The 18,772-nt window shown below is 41.7% G+C and overlaps 1 protein-coding gene across 3 annotated transcripts in view; it reads right to left on the reverse strand.

Annotated features, from left to right (window-relative positions):
* Window positions 1–2,457: 2,457 nt before the first annotated feature.
* hgsnat (heparan-alpha-glucosaminide N-acetyltransferase) overlaps window positions 2,458–18,772 on the reverse strand; it is a 44,285-nt gene continuing 27,970 nt past the window's right edge. For 2 of the 3 annotated variants that reach the window (XM_078535147.1, XM_078535222.1), the window contains 8 exons: window positions 17,089–17,204; window positions 15,724–15,845; window positions 13,105–13,231; window positions 10,806–10,892; window positions 9,865–9,942; window positions 9,691–9,761; window positions 8,105–8,217; window positions 2,458–6,709 (listed from right to left, as the gene is read on the reverse strand). In XM_078535147.1, coding sequence (XP_078391273.1) covers window positions 6,528–6,709; window positions 8,105–8,217; window positions 9,691–9,761; window positions 9,865–9,942; window positions 10,806–10,892; window positions 13,105–13,231; window positions 15,724–15,845; window positions 17,089–17,204 — 896 coding nt within the window. In that variant the 3' untranslated portion in view covers window positions 2,458–6,527. The remainder of the gene's footprint in view (window positions 6,710–8,104; window positions 8,218–9,690; window positions 9,762–9,864; window positions 9,943–10,805; window positions 10,893–13,104; window positions 13,232–15,723; window positions 15,846–17,088; window positions 17,205–18,772) is intronic. The other variant, XM_078535178.1, reaches the window with a different exon arrangement.

Consider the following 18,772-nt stretch of genomic DNA (forward strand, 5'->3'; position numbering starts at 1 on the left):
TTGAGGTGTAATGCACTTGGGGAGGGCTAACAAGGCAAGGGATTACACTATAAATGGTAGGACCCTGTAAAGTACTGAGGATCAGAGGGACCTTGGTGTGCATATCCATAGATCCCTGAAAGTAGCAGGGCAGGTAGAAAGGTGGTTAAGGCAGCATATGGGCAACTTGCCTTTTTTAGCCAAGGCATGGAATACAGGAGCAGGGAGGTTATGGTGGAACTGTATAAAATGCTGTTTAGGCCACCACTGAAGAACTGCGGGTAGTTCTAGTCACCACATTATAGGAAGGACGTGATTGCACTGGAGGGTGCAGAGGATGCTGCCTGAGCTGGTGTCTCTGAGCTATGAGGAAAGATTGGATAGGCTGGGGTTGTTTTCCTTGGAACAACGGAGGTTGGGAGGGGACCTAATAAAGGTGTATAAGATTGAGGGCAGATAGGAAGGCACTTTTTCCATTAGTAGAGGGGTCAATAACCAGGGGACATAGATTTAAGGGTAAGAGGAGAGTTGAAAAATGTTTTTACCCAGAGGGTGATGGGAGTCCAGAACACTCTGCCTGAAAAGGGTGGTTGAGTCAAACTCTCATAACATTTTAGTATTATTTAGATATTCACTTGTGTTGTCATAGCCTCCAGGGCTATGGGCCAAGCACTGGAAAATGAGATTAGCGTAGGGATGACCAGTGTGGGTACAATGGGCCAAATGGCCTCCTCTGCTGTAGACATCTATGGATATTCCCAAAACCACAGATGTCATTTGCATCGAATACCTTTGTTTTCTGCCCAACCTCACTCCTGTAAGAGAGGGGGCACTGTAGAGTTGAGAGTTCCACATGGAGCTTTGATGGATGAAGGTGTTAGGTCACTGAGGCTCCGGGATCACCTTAGAATGGAAAGGTAACACCCGGCTTCCTTTCTCTACTGCATACCCCTTAAGCCCCTCGCCTCCACCTTCACCAAGTGTGAGGAATTCATGAATTGCTTAGTCATCAAAATCAGCTAGCTCTACCATTTCCCTGCTTTTCCTGAGCCCACCAGGACAAACCCTCTTAAGCTCCATCTGCTCCAGTGCTGAATTTGCATCATTCTCTAGTTTCTTTCATCACCCCTCATACTCTCTCAGCTCATCTTCCCAACAAGACCCACCTCTGTTCCTTTAATCCTGGCTGATCGAACTGCTGACTGCCCAACTTCCCTTTCATTATTGGCTGATCTTAATGGTTTTCCTCAGTTATAGTTCCCCCTCTCCTCAATCTGTCTTCATCACCTCCTTTCATCAAAAACCAGCCCTTGACCCCTCTGCCTTGCAACCCACCAACCCATCTCCAACCTTTTTCTTTTATGTCCTTGAACATGTTGACTCAATTGTATGTTCCTCTTCCCTGGAACTGCATGTTTGAATCTCCTCAATCAGGTTTACATCTCTGCAACAATATTAAAATGGCTCATCGTAAGTTATATGGTATCCCATATGACTGAAACAAAAGAACTAATCCTCATCCTTCTGGACCTCGCTGCACCCTTTGACATGGTTGGCCACACTATCCTCTCCATCATTTGGCTGGTTGGGACTACACATGCCCACTTCCATTCTTCGCTAACTGGCCAACACCAGAGAATTACCTGCAATCGTTTCTCTTTCCATGACTGCACCATTACCTCTAAATTTAAGGTCAACCAAGCCTTTGTCCTATTTCACCCCAAGTCTCATTCACTTATCACCCGTGCTCACTGACATGCAGTGGCTCCAGTTAAACAATTCTTGATTTTAAAATTGACAACCTTATTCTCAAAACCCCTCCCTTCCCAAATATCTTCCAAGATATCTGCATCCCTCCAATTCTCATCTTGAATATCCCCCCATTATAAACACTTCACCACCGAGTCTTTAGCTGCCAATGCCTTAACTCCCTAAACCTCCCCACCTCTCTTTCCTCCTTTTAAGCTGCTCCTTAAAACTTACCTATTGGTCATCTGCCCTAATATGTAGTTTGGTGTCAAACCTTGGGATAAAGGCACAATGCAAGTACAAGCAGTTGTTAAGGAATTCCTTTATTTGAAATTGTACCTTTTAAAATTATATAACAAGCTCCTTGGATTTCGGTCTTATTGAACTGGATCCTTTTGGTTGCAATCAATTTATAAGCTATACCAACTAATGGGGAAATAAATGATGGCACTCAGCACTCGATCCCACAAGAGACAGAATGTCAAAATTGAACATCCACAATGAAAAGGGTACTGCAATATATTGTAATTTCAAAGTGACCATCTTCCTTAGAAGAAAGATAAGTTGAACTATCATTTTGACACTGTTGGATATACTTAACCTACAGCATGCAAAGCTCTGTAATCTCCATTTTAAAGACTAGTGGATATAATTAAGATAGACTGGACAAAACAGCAAGAAAACTAATTTTGGAAGCTGCATTGGTAAAGATACAGCTATAGACATGTGCACTGATAACCATAACTTTATTCTTAGTGATACTGACATTCCCTAAATGGGATACAGATCAATACATGAAGGATCATCCTGTATTGCTCTACTATACAAAGGTTATAACTAAATAGAGCTACAGCAGCACAAACCCCAATGGAACAGACTGAATCCCAATGTTTTATACATCTTGAAAAAAAATACTAAAATCCCTTTGTTCAGGTAAAATCCCATTTAAACTAAAGTTAGAGATACCAAATGTATACAAACAATTATACAAAGGAATATTTTAGTAATTAACCAGAAATTGAGTATAAAAAGACTTGAGTACAAAACATTTACATTTTTTATTGCCAAATAAACATTTTAAAAACATTACATGCCCCTTTTGTAGAAACAAATGATTCAGACCCAAATGATGAGTAATCAGAAAGTTCAATCCCAAAAATAAGCTTGAAGGAACATACAATCCATCAGTGCTTTGCTGAGGTGAAAGAGTGACCCAAAGTGAGTTTAAGGTGGGGCACAGTGTTCTGGTGCTGTAGATACTTCTCCAAGTCTGAGGCTGGTAGCACAGATATACAGAAGTAAAATGCACCTCACTCTATTCAGAAGTCAACCATAAAAGCAGCAGGCTTGAGGCATTTTAAAATTATTACATCAATAGGAATTCTCAAAACGTGAGAGCAGTTAAAAAAAGTTTAATATTTTCCAATACCTTGAAAATGTGTGTTTGAGATCCATGATAGGACCATGAGGTAACTGAAAAAGTGACATGTGCTTGAAATGACTATCAAACCAATAATCCGTAAAAGTTAAAAGCATTTTATATTAAGCACAGAAAAATTTGCCAAACAATTAATTTCATGTTAGCAGTGAATGTTCTCCAACATTAATGGGTAGCCTCATTGCCTCATTTTAATCTCAAGTCATTTAAAGGTCCCAGCTAAAACCAGTATTACACCATCAGGAACCATGTACACTGCAAAGCCAGTCCTGAAAATGGTTGGAATTAGAAAACTTCTGCTGTATTCAATAATCTTATGTTTTGATTTGGTGAATTCTTTTGCCCATGACTTCAGGTTGGGGAGTAGGGGGCATTTGAGGCACCTGGTGCCATTATCAACTTGCAGGTCAAGTAAAGCCCTAGACAGCAAGGCTCCCTTCAATCTATCCCAACATCCTCAAGCACTTCACCTTCTGCAATAGTGGGATATTTCCATTTCTGACACCAACCATTTCTGTGGTCTGCGAGTAGACTTTCAACTTAAATGGCAGCAGGTGATGAATTAGAAGGAAATGAGATTTCCCTATCCATGCTCTCCGAAACTCAAAAGGGTCCTCCCTTTACATGTCAGACTAAGGAGATTTGCATCCTTTAGTCTGAGCTGTATTCAAAACCAAAGCTCAAAATGTGGCAGGACGCTCAGCCACCCAGTCGTGTTTTATTGACCTGCTTCAGAAGATGGTGCAAATAGATGTCATGGTCACTTCAACAAATTGATTTGTTCACAAGTTTTGAAACAAGAAGCCAACAACAGAAGGCAGGAAAAGGCCGAGTGCAACTAAGCCAATGGATGAAGATAAGGTAGAACTAATTATCAGATGAAGAAAATATCAATGACCAAGTTAAAGCACACCTGTCAAAGTGAAACTTCACACATTAATGAGTATTTAATCTTTCAAAGTGGAAGAGAACAAAAGCTGATAGTTTAAACTGTCAGTGCAATGTGCAAGGAAGAATTTTGTTTTGCATTATACACAGAATCAGAATCCTGTTTTTAAATAAAAGTCAAAACACATTGACTTAATTTCCCTGTTAACACAAAATTAGAAGTTAAACATAATCACAAGTTAAACATCTGATAGACAATGCAAGACCTTCCAATTCAACAACATTTATGGAACCCAATAATGCTGGATGTTAGTGATTTCACTTCAAAGAAGTTTTCAAACAGTAAATCTTCCATCCTCTCCTGAGCATAGGATAATGCAGCACTGGGTTCTTTACAATCTTATTACTGTTAGACAAAACAGATGAACTTTGTAAGCTTTGTTTCCAAAGCAGCACACTTCCTGATTTAATTGCTAGCTTGAGGTCAGCCAACTACCTACGGCTTCCAGAATGGTTTAAATAATTATAAGTCCATTATCATAACTTCAACAGGTTAGCTACACTACACAGGAGTGAACAAGAGAAACCCATAGTGCTGGTCTAATTTAGAGGTAGAAGCCCTGTGCATCTAACTTACTTTGGCCAAATTTCAATTTGGATTAAGCAATTGATCAGTAAGCCTGCTTCTGGAGATTGCACTTCTAAACTATCCTGGTGGCTGGCACTAATCATCCTGCCCTGCAGGTACCACCATGCTGCAGGTAGATGCAGTGACATGAAGAGACTCAAAAAGTGGAATGACATTGACCAGAAAGCATTAGCTGAAGGCTGGGAACGAGACCAGAGAGATATCCAGGGCTCGGGTCCTACCATGGAGGTTAGAAAGCTAAGCAGTTGTTGCAGAAGCTGTATCTCCATCTGGTGGAATGGCCATTCAATGGGTTATGGCATGTTCTTGTGTTCTGGCCAAGTGGGTAGTCACAATGCTCTCACACATTTGTGTTGCTCACCATGCTACTGGTGAGGAGAATAGTTGTGTAACCTCCAAGGTGGGGTAGTGGGGAGCAGGATCTGTGTGTGTTTGAGACACTCCAAGATGAACTGACAACAGGAGTTCAGGACCAAGTCAACCCTGCATGGCAGACCTGGCATTGGGGCAACTGGGCTAGAGATGTCTATAGTATTCCACAGAGCTGTATCTGATGGACCAACTAACTTTGTCAACTAATGGAATCAGGAGAGACAGCCTCATCACCAGCGACTGGGTTTCTTCCCATTTGGCTTCGGGAAATCCTGCAGGTCAAGGTCCTAATGGACAAGATGATCCTCACTGGAAAAGCAGCATGAGGTTCACCAGAAATCTGCTCTGCTAAACTCAGGTTTTAGCAGTTCTGCTCCACACACTTCAAGGTCCTTGAGCGGTGTTTGGATGCATCCAGCTTCATATTGGGCAGACTACACAAGCCAAGCTGATCAGGGAGAGTAGCAGTTCTAGTCTTTTGGAGATTCAATATTGGCAATGGGTTTCTACACAGGTCTCACTGAGCTGACAAGGGGAAAAACAAATCACTGACACTGCCTGCATGTCCTTTGGCTTTGCATGGCTGTACTGTTACAACTGGATTCTAGCTAGCCCTGACAGACACAGACTGCAGTACAGTGAGGAGGCAGTCTTCGAAAACACAGGTCGTAAGCACAACTAGATGAGGGCCGCCTGCAGGAGCCTTCACTAATTCAGCATTCAGGAGCATCTGAATAAACTTTTAAAGCTGACAACATAATCCCATACGAGTACCTTTATACACAAGTGGTAAAATAGCCCATTACACTTCCCATTTCCAACCACCCACTCCCAGCAACTTGGGAGACAAGTGTATGCATGAGGCAACTTATCAACAACTTATATCAGGATGGTCTCATTCAACACAGCAAGCTGATTTTGCCAGTTCATGGCCAACGGGAGAGCTGCCGATCAGAGTTAACAGTCCCTTTCCTCACATCCACTGAGATGGAGCAACAATACAGTTTTAGACAAAGCTTTGCCTGAAATCAGTTGAAGAGTAATTTTACTGAGTAAATAAGACCAGAACACTAATGATAACGTGTGGGACAGAGTGTTAGAATAGAGGATAGAATATTGAGGTGCTATAAGAGTGGAGATCTAGTATAGTGGGATAATGAGAGGGTAGAGGTGTAGAGTGCTAGTGCATCAGCCCTTTGAGTAAAACAGCACTTGTATGCAATTTCAAATATAACCAGTTGGGGGTGGTGGCACACATCAATTGTGTGATCTGCAACCAAGTGGGCTTGGTTGAGGATTAAATGAAATTGGTCATCCAATCATTGGTGTACTGGCCATGAGATAAATTAAAAGCTGCAGGCATTTATGTTTTTACTGTTAATACATCTTGTCCGTTTTAGACCCACATAGAAAAATATACTCAAAATATATGTCAAACAATTCAATTCCTGATCAAATTTTCCAAAATATTTTCTTCCTGTAAAGAATGTAAGAAATAAAAACCCAGATGGTGGTAGCGAGGAGGTTCTGGGTTAAGTGCTCGCCATGCGAACGGTCGTTGAGCATTTTCCACCTGAAAGGAAAGTAATGTTCGAACACCTCGTGTCCAGCGTAGAGCAGAATGGAATTCATCCCTAAAGAGATTGGAGGAAACAAAAATGATCGTCAATGGTCACCTCAATTCTACAAACTGTCCATGGCGGAAGAGAGTGTTCCAGCCATAGCAGGACCAAGCTGCTGCCATGCAGCTAGCTACTGGGTTTAGACAGTTAACCTACAATGAAGCCTGGCAATCAAATAACTGGACCTGAAACATCATAACAATGGCGAGCTGAGAAACAATGGTAAGTCAAATTGTGACTCGTACTACCCTGGTGATTTAGGAAGCTGTGAAAGCACAATCTGAATCCCTGGGTCTCTGCCCTGGGCTCTCCCTACCCTGCTCGCTTAGTCCATTATCTTTTGAAAATGTAAGTTCTTCTCTCGGTTTCCTATTCACATAGTCTCGCACCTCCGTAACAGAACCAAATATATCCCACTGGCCAGGGCAAATGCACTTTGGCAACTGAGAAAGCACACATGGGTCACTTCACAGATAGCCATCAATGTCTGGATTCAGAGTCAGATACCATTTCCCTTTCTTGATCTCTAATAGAATGCAAGAGAACATTACAGAGGGAGAAACATCACAGAATTCTTGATACAAGCAGTGCTCTTAATATCTCAGTCTCATCAATTTTCAGCTGCTCCCAGAGAGGGTGACCACACAGCAGAGGGAAGGCAAAGGTACCAACTGGGTCAGCCCATTGCCAAACTCAGCAGTGTCGCTGGCAAAAATGGAGAATCCCGTGGATTCACACTGTCCCACTCTCACCTGTGGGAAAGAGGCTGGTGTGAAAATTCACAAGAGCCAAAATTCCTCAGCGTTTGCTGGTGCACCCTGCTTAAAAATACCAAGTGCCTGTACAGCAAGAAGAAATAACCTCTTCGGATCACCACTGAACAGGCTTGTGAGACCATCATACTCTCCCCAGCTGAAGGTTTCTTTCTGGGAATGGGAGGGAGACGAGTGAATGGGACGATACTGGCATAGTGGTAAAGTTGCTAAGCTAGTAATCCAGAAGCCAGGCTAATGCTGTGGGGTCATGGGTTCAAATCCCACCACGGCAGCTGGTGGAATTTAAATTCAATTAATAAATCTGGAATTTAAACTTAATCTCAGTAATAGTGACCATGAAACTATTGATTGTTGTAAAACCCATCTAGTTCACTATTGTCCTTTAGGGAAGGAAAACTGCTGCCCTTATCTGGTCTGGCCTACATGTAACTCCAGGCCCACATCAATGTGGTTGACTCTTAACCGCCCTCTGAATTGGCCTAGCAAGCCAGTCAGTTTAAGGGCAGTTAGGGACAGGCAATGAATGCTGCCGTTGCCAGCAACACTCACGTCCCATGAAAGAATAAAATTGTTTTAAAAAATATACGGTGGAGAAAATCCTGTAATTGTGGGATAAAGGAATTTTCCATACCTGGATAGAAAAAGGGAGCTCCAGTCCAGTATTTCTTCACATCCACCATAAAATAGATCAGCAAGAGAAGAACATAAGCAAAAGAACTTAGTGTCGTAACATAAGAGATGGACCTGTACATGGAAGACAAAAAGCAAGTGAAAGGTTACAGTGGCAGATATCACTCTAATAAATCCACACTTGCCTACATGAACATAATGAACACAAAGTTTCCTTAGCTGTGCTGTGTTCTAAGATGACAAAAAAAAAGACTAGATTGTAGATCAGATGAAAACTGGAACATTTTGGCTCAAACCGAGAGGATGTGACAAGTGCTCAAATGAACAAGACTGCTAAGTTGCTTTCTCAGCCTCAAAAACAGAGAGAGTTGAGGAAGGGAGGGTATTGTTCTATCTTAATTCCATTCCCTCCAGCCATCTATAAAAACATTGATAGGCAAATCACATTCCAAAAGACAGACATTGATTTGTTTTTTTAAAAAACAAAGTTTCATACTTGGGCAGGGTGAGAGTGAGGATCCACAGTTTGTGCACTTAACTCTCAGCAATATTATCCATAAGCTTGGGTGCAGTGTCCAGCTTGACCCCATTACCACCCTGGACTCCACATTTCTGCCAAGTCATCTGATACCAAACTGTGCAAGAGTCAAAAGATTTACAGCCCAATTTGCTTGCCTTTCTCCATCCTATTGAAACACCTATGCCATTACCCCTTTCCTGGATGTCCCCTCAAGCCTGATTTCCATCTCCATTTAGACCCTAATTTAAGTTTCAAATACATCAATACCAAACTCCCTTTCCCTCAATTTCAAAATCATTACCAAATCCTTCAGCGGCTTTATTCCTCCCCATAACCAACTGTCTGCCTATTTCCGTTCTCCATGCCTAGCTCAACCTCACTGAGGTTGCTCATCTACATCAGTCATCCTCCAAATGAACTTCTTGCTGGCTGCCCGAGTGCCACGTTAAAGGTCTAACTTATCCAGAATTCTTGCTTTGCACCTTTTCCTTCCTCAAATTTCACGTGTTTCCCTACCCTGCCACTGGCTCAAGACAATGAATTTCAAAATCCTGATCCTTCTCCTCATCAAACTTTACTGCACCTGCAGTTCTACATCCCTGCCTGCTCTTCTAATGATACTCTATTACATAACACTCTGCAACATGCTACCACTGGTCAAAGAGCCTTCAGCCAGCACACTACCAGAGATAGAAACTTGATCTCTACTCCACTTTCCTCTAATACTCCACCAATGAGGACAATGGACAGCATCTTGTTAATAATTTGTAATTACTTACCCTAGGGCCCTTTTTTTAAAAAAAAAACCATTATATAGTCCATTGCGCAAACTCATCTCCTCCTTGACTGCTGGGAATGAGTCCCTCATTACAGATTACTGAAGCAGATGTTTTACAGGCAGTTACAATCAGGACAAATGAGTCATTCATAAAACTGCATTTGCTCTGCAAAACACACATTTCAGACAGGTCAGAATACCTGGGGTTAGTGGCAATATCCGCAGCATTTCGGAATGTCAGTCGTGCTGCACTAAATCACTGCCTTGTTCAATGCGACTACATACATACCATAAATTTTTGTTGACTGGAATGAAACCGTGGTCTTTGGAACATTTTGTAAGGATGGCTGAAATAACACCCTAGGGTTAACAAAGCAGATCATTGGATGAGACAAACAAGGAACACTTCAAAACAAAGTTCTTTACTTTATCTATCAAAAGGTTTGTTTTTAAATTCACTCACCAGCAGTATGCTCCAAATGAAAAATCTTAGCACAATCTGCTTATTTTGACCTTTGTAAATAATTAAAATCTTCCCAGCCTGTAGGGAAAGAAAACCACATTGTACCAAGAAAGAAAAAACTCAGTTGTAATTTTGAAGTTCGTCATATATTTGGGTGGAATGCAGCTCCTGATTCCTATACTCAACCCATGAGACTACCACCTATGTTAAGCATCTTTCAGTGTCATTCCAATGCTATAATAGTGACTATACTTCAAAGGCAGCTAAATATTTTAGGGTGCCCCAAAATCAAAGGCGTTTTATAAACGCAAGTTTTTCTTTATTTCTAAATCCAAGTCGGTGCAGGGGCGTAACTTTGAAGTGGTTTTGATTTCTGGAAGCTCATTTGTTTTTAAATAGTTTAGTGCAAAATTTTCCAAGCAGCGCACAACAGGGAAGGAAGAAAGGGCCTATTAATCACTGTCGCAGGATCAAAATCCTGGAACTCCCTCCTTAACAGCACTGTGGGTGTGCCTACAACACATGGAACTGCAGCGGTTCAAGAAGGCAGTTCACCACCACCTTCTTAAGGGCAATTTGGGATGGGCAATAAATGTTGGCCTAGCCAGCGATGCCCACATCCCATGAATAAATACAATAAATAAAATCCCAGTCACTAGAAACACCCATCCTCCAGCAACCAGTCTCAAAAATCAATCCATCCACATCCAGCAGCCACATGGGGGTTGCATGAACCAAGAAGAATTTGGTTTCTCTCGACCTTTAAACTGACAGGATACAACACAGCCCAAAATGTTCACCCCAGTTCCTCAGACTGTAATGACAGTCAGGAAACACATCACAAAGGGTTTATATATATGGTCAGTGGGTGCAGTACATTCACATTTTATCACAACTTCTTATATTACGGATATATATTGTTCAAAGACCCTGACTGTTACCTGTAATCCCAGAAATGCCATCACAATCGAATTGATTAGTCCCAGCAAGTTCTCTGGATCAAATGGCACTGTAGTGTGATAAGGTATCTTAAAAATAAAAATAATTCCAAGTTTATTGCATCTCAATCAAAAAATGCAAAACTATTTTAAAACAGAAGGAAGAGGCTTCATGAAACTTGTTTAACCCCAAGAACAAAGTCCCAACAGGAAAAGATAAGGATGGCAAACATTTCTTAATTTGAATTTGCCTTTAAACTCAGGTCCTATTTAAGTGGTTTGTTGGGTTATGATATTCTGATGTTCCTCAGAAAACACAACCCTTGGTGGTCATTCTCAGGGAGGCTTGTGGGTTATGCTTGTAAACATGGAGATCAAAAACAGCCATTGTATATGGGACTGACTCTTCTTATTAGCTTCAGTCAGTGTATAAATGAAGACCCAGTGAAGAGAAAAAACATCTCTTGGCCCTTTGAAGGTTTCCTCTTCGTAACATATTTCTCCACCATATATTTTGAATAATCTCAGAGCATGTGCCTCTATTATTCTACCCTGGTAGATTATTCTAACTATCTGTCACTCCATTAAACTTTTGTCCCAATTTCTTGCTGTATTTTGAAGGAATTCTGAGTTTACCTAATCCATACCATTTAATATTTGATAGTTGCTTTCTTTCTAGGCTAGAATGTATTTCCTATGGGTCACCCCTCTACACTTGCCACAGGTCTCATTCTTTTCTCATCCAGTGTTTTCCATCCTATGTGCAGCAACACCAACCTTTAAATTGATTCAGGAGTTAAACAGCCATGTTCAATATAAAAAGGAGGTTGAATGGTTTACTATGGTTTATAAATGCTGACATTTCCTCTTTTCCTCCCAATACTCAAACACTGAACCTCGATCACATACAGCAAGTGAAACACATAATGTTGCCTACATTCAGTTCCAACGGGACATCTGAAAGAAACAAGTGCAGCTGCAAGGGAGCAGAGGATAAATAACAAAAAAGAAAATTCAAAATGGACTGAGCACAAGGGAAGTTCAGGTTCAGTTCCGTCAAAAGTGATATTGCTACTGTAATAGATTTCAAGCATGCACAAAAACATTTTGATCCTCAATTATTGGAAGTCATCAGATTTTCAGGCACACTTTGTAGGGGAAAAATGGGAGGGGCTCTGTGATTTAAACATGCGTTGTATCATGTTTAATTGCAGAAGTACTAATAGTTTCAACTACAAGGAGTTGCCTACCTCGAATAGTACAGTGTCCACGGGAACACTTCTTCCCAGTAAAAAAACCCATTTGTACATTATTTGATTTATGCATTGACATGGAAAGATTGTTCTCTGTACAGTTACCCTACGAAGTGTCTGGAAAGTATTTTCTGTCTTGCAAGATTTTACCGCAACCACAACTGAAGTTGGTCATTTCTCTCCTTCTGCATTATAACAGTGACTGAACAGTTGGTTACTCAGGGTTTTAGATACAGTATATGATCATTTTTAATCACCTTGGTATTCCAAGGGCATTTTTTAAAAATATTAAATTTAATTATCCAATAAGTTTGTGGTGCAGTTTAGTTTGATTGCCTTTTGGCTGTAAAGGTCTGATCAGCGTAGGACACAAGCTAGCAACGGCACCCTTCCTCCCTTTCAGGATGTTATAAAGAAGTCACATTTTGAACTTCAATTACACATCTTTTTTGTACTGCAGCTCATTGTGATGGTATCAATTTACCAAACTCAAAACCATTCCCGCACCATTGTGTGAATTGGACATTTTCAGTCCAGTACAATGGATTAACAAAGATACAGGTCTGGTCCCCCACTGTGGTGAGTTACTAGTCCCAGCTACATTGCTTTGGATGGTACAGCAACAATTTGGGGAGGGGGTTGGGTGGGCAGGCAGGGGTCAACAGGATCTATTACATGCCACTCAAAACCCAATCTGCAACAGGATTTGAAACATCAGCTGAAGGCGTGGCCCGGGATGGACCAGAGGGGAGCCCAGCAAGCGGGGAAACTAGCTGCCCAGCCTCTATGCTGCTTGATGGTGAGTTCTGGTCTTTTCTTTTTGTAAAAGCAGAGATGTTTCTCCACATTGTAAGCTTCTTATCTTTATCCCTGATTCAATTCAGGAAATAAACAGTGAATTGCACCATGTCATTACTGAAAACAAAGCCTCTGCTTTGATTTTTTTGTTTACATAATGACAAAAACGAAACTATCCATTACACAAACAAAAAAACATTATAGGATATTTATAGGACACCAACTAAAAATAAACTTCAGCGGCTCCTTACCTTGCAAGAAGGGTGCTGATAAATGTGCTTTTCTCCAAACAGCCACCGATCAATGTACCCTGCTGCTCCTCCAGTACAGTTAACAAACTGTCCAAAGTCTCCAATCCCACCAGGACCAAGATAACCTCTAATAAACAAAAAAAAACATTGTCACCTTTTTAACTAAAGGTTTGATAGGGAAAAAAATAGCACAAATGCCATTGATGGCTCAGCAGAGGAACCTAGAAAGGCCACCTGTGCAAATCTTGAGTCAAGCTGAGTTTGCTGGTCTCGGGCAGAGCAGGGGTGGGGCTGATTGATTTAGCTTCAGTGTTTCTGGTATGGAAAGGATGCCCTAGGTTTCCATTCCTTTGGCACATTAGACAGACGTGCATTAAATGGCACTCATGACCAAACAGCATTCCAAAGCACTTTACAATTAAATACTTCTGAAGTCACTGTTGTAAATTAGGAACTGTGACACTTAATTTTCACACAGCAAGGCCCTGCACAGGGCAACTGTGGAAGTTGTGATAATTGAGGTTTATAAAGTTATGTTTTGGGACTCTCTCTAATTTAATAAAATGAAGGGGTCATATGACCCATCCTGAAGTCTGCCCGACAGCAAGCTTGGGTGGTTTGATTGTTAGAGATTAAAGGGCACCCAGATTGTTTTAATGGGAAGGCAGCACAAGGTGTTTACACTTGGAGACGATGGCAGCAGCTTGTATGCTGACAGTGGCTAGAATGAGAATCTCCAAAGTCCCAGAAAAGTGTTGAGAATGTTGAGTTGTAAACATTTATGTATTTATGCCCATTTACTTCCAAGATGAGAGTTGGGGTCTCAGCAATAGTTAATCAACATTTCTAACTGGATACAAGGCCCATGCGATTCATGTTGCCATGGAGATGAGTTGGGCCATAGGCAGAGTTTTGGATAATTCAAGTTTATGGAGGGTAGAATGTGGGAGGTTGGTCAGCAACACATGAGAATAATTAAGTCTAGAGGTAACAAAGGAATGGATGAGGCTTTCAGCAGCAGAAGAGCTAAAGCAGGGTTGGAGACAGATGATGTTATGAAGGTGGAAACAGGTGGTCTTAGTGATGGCAGGGGTGATTGAAAGCTCATCTCAGGGCTAAATTTGACATCAAGGTCACAAGACGACTGGTTCAGCCTCAGTATCAGGGAGACAGATGGAGTTTGGGACAGGGACCAAAGACAATGGCTTCAGTCTTCCCAATATTTAACCGGAAGAAATTTCTGCTCATCCAGTACTGGGTCCTGGAGAAGTAGCCCTACAATTCAGATACTATGGAGGGGGTCGAGAGAGGCAGTGATGAGGTAACGCTGGATGTCGCCAGGGGAAATGTGGAAACTGACAGTGTTTTCAGATGACATCACTGAGGGACAGCATGTAGATGAAAAATGGGGGGGGGGGGTGGGGGGGGGCAAGGATAGATCCTTGGAGAACATCAAGGTAACTGTACAGTAATGGGAAAAGAAACCATTGATGGTGATTCTCTGGCTACAATTAGATAAATAAGAATGGAACCAGGGAAGTGCAGTCCCACCTAGCTGGATGATGGCTTTGGAGGAGGATAGTGTGATCAATTATGTCAAAGACTGCAGACAGGTTGAGGAGGACCTGCAGGGATAATTTCGCTTCCTTCATCACAATTGCTTGGATCCTATTTGCGACTTTGATAATAGCCATTCTATTACTGTGGAAGGGGCAGTAGCCTGACTGGAGGGATTCAAACATGGAGTTCTAGGAAAGATGGCCACAAATTTGGGAGGGGACAACATGTTCAAAGTCTTTGGAGGGGAAAGGGCGATTGGAGATGCGGCAGTAGTTTACAAGGACAGTAGGGTCGAGGGTTGGCTTTTTGAGGCGATCAATGATGACGGCATACTTGAAGGAGAGGGGGACAGAATCCGAGGAGAACACACTTATTGATGTCAGCTAAAATGAGAGCTGGGAAGGGAAGCTGAGTGGTCAGTAGTTTGTTGGGCATAGGACTGAGGGAGTGGAGGTGGGTCTCATGGATAAGATGAGCTCAGAAAGGGTATGAGGAGAGCTAGGGGAGAATTGAGGAATGGACAATAAATGCCAGCAACATCCATATCCTGAAAACAAATGTATTTAAAAGAGGTTTAGTGTATGCTGAACTTGTCATGGTCAACGATGAGAGGAAACCAAACCCCACTTGACCTAACACTGGTAGAAGAATAATTCTCATGAAGATTTCTTCTTGATTCTTACTTGGATACAACTATAACAAGTTGCATTTATATAGCATCTTAAGTGGAGAAAAATGCCTCAAGCCACTTCAACTTGTTCTTAAGAATGTAGAGTTGAACAGCAGTGGCAGAACTACTGATAATACATTCCCACTCAGGGACAACCCCGCCCATTCTACTCCTTCATGGCTTCCAAAATATAGTGGCATCATTGCAGAAGTTTTATTACTGTCAACAGACAGCGGTTTTGGGGGAACCACTGCAGCCCCGAGACCTCCAGTTTGGAAACCAATGGCATGTGGCTGTCATGTTTCTCCCCTTGCTGGATGCTATTTTGCCCCTGTTGGGAAATAAATCATTTGTTCCATTCTAGCAACCACAGGAAAATGAGGACTTACCGTGGGCAACCTGGTACAGGCAACAGGAAAGTCAGACAAAGCCAAACACATTCCAACAGCAGAATCAAGATCCACTGGGGCCAGTAGATCAAAACATCCCTGACTGGAGACCACCAACTATCCTACAAAAATATAAAGCCAAATTTTAAAATAATGCAATGTTATTTGTCGTTGCAGAGAGCACGTCTCAATAGCAGAAGCTTTAAAAAGAAACCCATTGCAAAAATTCTAATCTACAGGAAATGGCTCCAAGGGTACTTCAAGCCTGCACTTATCAGCGCTCACCTGCACTGTGAAAGAGCCAAACTAAAGAGTTAACACCAGTTAATCCAACACTTGTATAGGGTGTTTCCTCATAACTAATTTTTAACTATACACAGCTTTGAAGAATAGGGCAAAGTACAAATTGTAGTATAGATTTGTTAAAATTCATTATTGGAATGTGCACATCACTGGTAAGGCTGGCATTTATTGCTCATCCTTAGTTACCCTGGAGAAGGTGATGGGCCAGCTTCTTGAAACAACTCGTTAGCCCATTTCAAAGGGAAATTAAAGAGTCAACTAAGTTTGTGTGGGACAGGAGTTACATATGGACCAGAACAGATAAGGATGGTAGGTTACCATTCCTAAATGACATTAATGAAACATTTGGGATTTTATATTATACATTCATAGTCACTTTTACTGACACCAACCCTATTTCCAGATTTCCTGTAAAATAGATTTCAAATCGTGATGGTGGGATTTGAACTTACTTTCTTCGAAATATCAATTCAGACCTCTACTATTCATCCAGCAGCCACTACACTACTGTTCCCATACTGCTCCCCGCTGCATTAAGAGGACGACAATTTACCACAGCAGACCTTGTAATAAATTTGGAGTGTAGCAACTCCAGTGTGTCAGACAGAGTTCACTCTACGCTCCATAACCCGCTGTGCTGCATATCACAATACACGGCGCCGCTACTCTTGACTGGTACGCAAAGTATCAGGAGGCAGGCTTAACTCCTGAAAGTTGGGCAGTGCTGGGGACTCCTGATTCCTTCAATACTCAGCCCAAGTACAAGCAACAGCCATTGTAACACAACTGCAACACCTTAGAAAGTGCCAAGGAAGCTCCCCATCCTACAACTGTGCCATCCACTGTCCTTAACAAGGGCTTGAGATTCGGCCAATTCCAAGCAGCTCATGGGCTGAAAGTTCTTCATGCAAGTTCATTATTCTTACATGCACTTGTTTTAAAATTATGATTTGCTTTGTACAGGGCTCAGGATAGCACACTGCTGAAAACTTAAGAATAAAATATTCAAAGTATTCGAGTGTGAACCAAGGCTGCAGAGAAATATATCAAAATTTTATTTACCAGAGATTGAATTTCAGGCCAACATTTTCCACACAGCAGCTCCATGACAGCAATCACACCGTAGGTCAGACCCAGCCTCTGAAGTACACCAGGGATCCGCAGGGTATCCCAGGAAACTACGGGGAGGAGGAAAGCATGGAATCAGAAACAGCTCTTCAGCCCATCGAGCCTGTACCTTCCACAGATAATTCCATCAACTGGCTTCACCCTCCTGAGGACAAGTTCTAAATACTTTTAACATTACTCCCTCGCAAAAAAATAAATTGAGTAAAATTGAGAGTACGCATTGCCCCTTTTAGTTTACACCGTTGATTGGCTAACTTCCAAACAGGGTGATTCTGTGGGCATAACAGATTCCTATTTGTACTTACCTTTCAACATGCTTCTAACCAGATATCTATCCAGCTCATTAAACATTTTGATCAACACATATTTATGCAGCCTTAGCTGAAGCCCTATGCAATCTATCTAGCCATTACTCTTTTGGGGCAAGCCTGGGCTGTCAGTGGTCGCAATTTTACTGTGGAAGCAGGGAGGAACACTCTTCTCTCCTGGGTTCACATTAGGGCAATTTTTTTTTTTTTAAAAACTCACCTGCTGACTTTGTCTAAGGCCTCCTGCCTTCCCATCAAGGGCCTCTTGTTAGGTTGTCTTAGACCCTGAAAAGTATTCAGGGCTTGTGCCAACTTCTAACCAACTTCACCAACTTGCCCAGAAATAGGTGCAATATTGGAATGAGGCCTGTGGACTCAGGCTCTAACTACGCTGCAATGTGGCTTCCTAAATTTGTCTTTTCTCAGTTTGCCCAGGTTCCCTTGTCCTGGCTCAACTTCAAACAGTGAATGCCTTGGGTTGACTTCTTCCATCCCACTTGGTAGCATAGACCCCTCAAAATCCCCTGTCATTTTCCTCCATGATGGAAGTAAAAAGACTTTTTCCCTGGGTAGGGAGTAATCAATTAACTGCCTTACAGGAAGTTTAGATCCTTTATGCTAGATCCTCCAGTACTCTTGCACATTCTCAAGTGCGATGTTCACATTGAAAGCTCATTATTTTTAAGAATTCCTGGTACTTTCATGCTTCAAAAAACTGAGAAGTTTTTCATGCGCCAGTGTGCACAAAAATAATAGAGTGCTTCATCTAAATTCATTAAGTTAGCTGACATCGTCAACCCATCGTCCCAAATGAGTCACACGCTCTCTAAATGTAACTACAGGAATACAGGAACAAGGGTAGGCCATTCAGCCCCTCAAGGTTGATCTGCCGCCATTCAATAAGATCATGGTTGATTGGCATTTTAACTCCACCCACCTGCCTTGACTCCATATCCTTGGCTAGCAAAACTAGTTAGCAATTAGGAGGCTGTGTAAAATGGAAATAAGGCAAAGAAAATAACTTGTCATTGCATTAATCCTCAGCCTGCTGCATCAAATGAATCATTTTCAACTGCTTTTTAATATTCTAGCAACTGTGGCTTAATAGTACAGGTTTTGAACATTGCTGAAAAGAGACATGTCACTGAAGCTTTTTAATCTTGCACTCATCAGGACAAGGGCAAGAATGCAAAATCTCAAACGATCACAACAATTTGTACTACAGGAGAAAAGGGTGCCAATTGGTTGGCAAGTCGACTCTGATTGGCTGAGGTATTGCAATGGAGAAAGCAACAGGGAAACTTAGGCTC

The sequence above is a fragment of the Cetorhinus maximus genome, chromosome 1 (assembly GCF_964194155.1).
Source record: "Cetorhinus maximus chromosome 1, sCetMax3.hap1.1, whole genome shotgun sequence".
Lineage (NCBI taxonomy): Eukaryota > Metazoa > Chordata > Chondrichthyes > Lamniformes > Cetorhinidae > Cetorhinus > Cetorhinus maximus.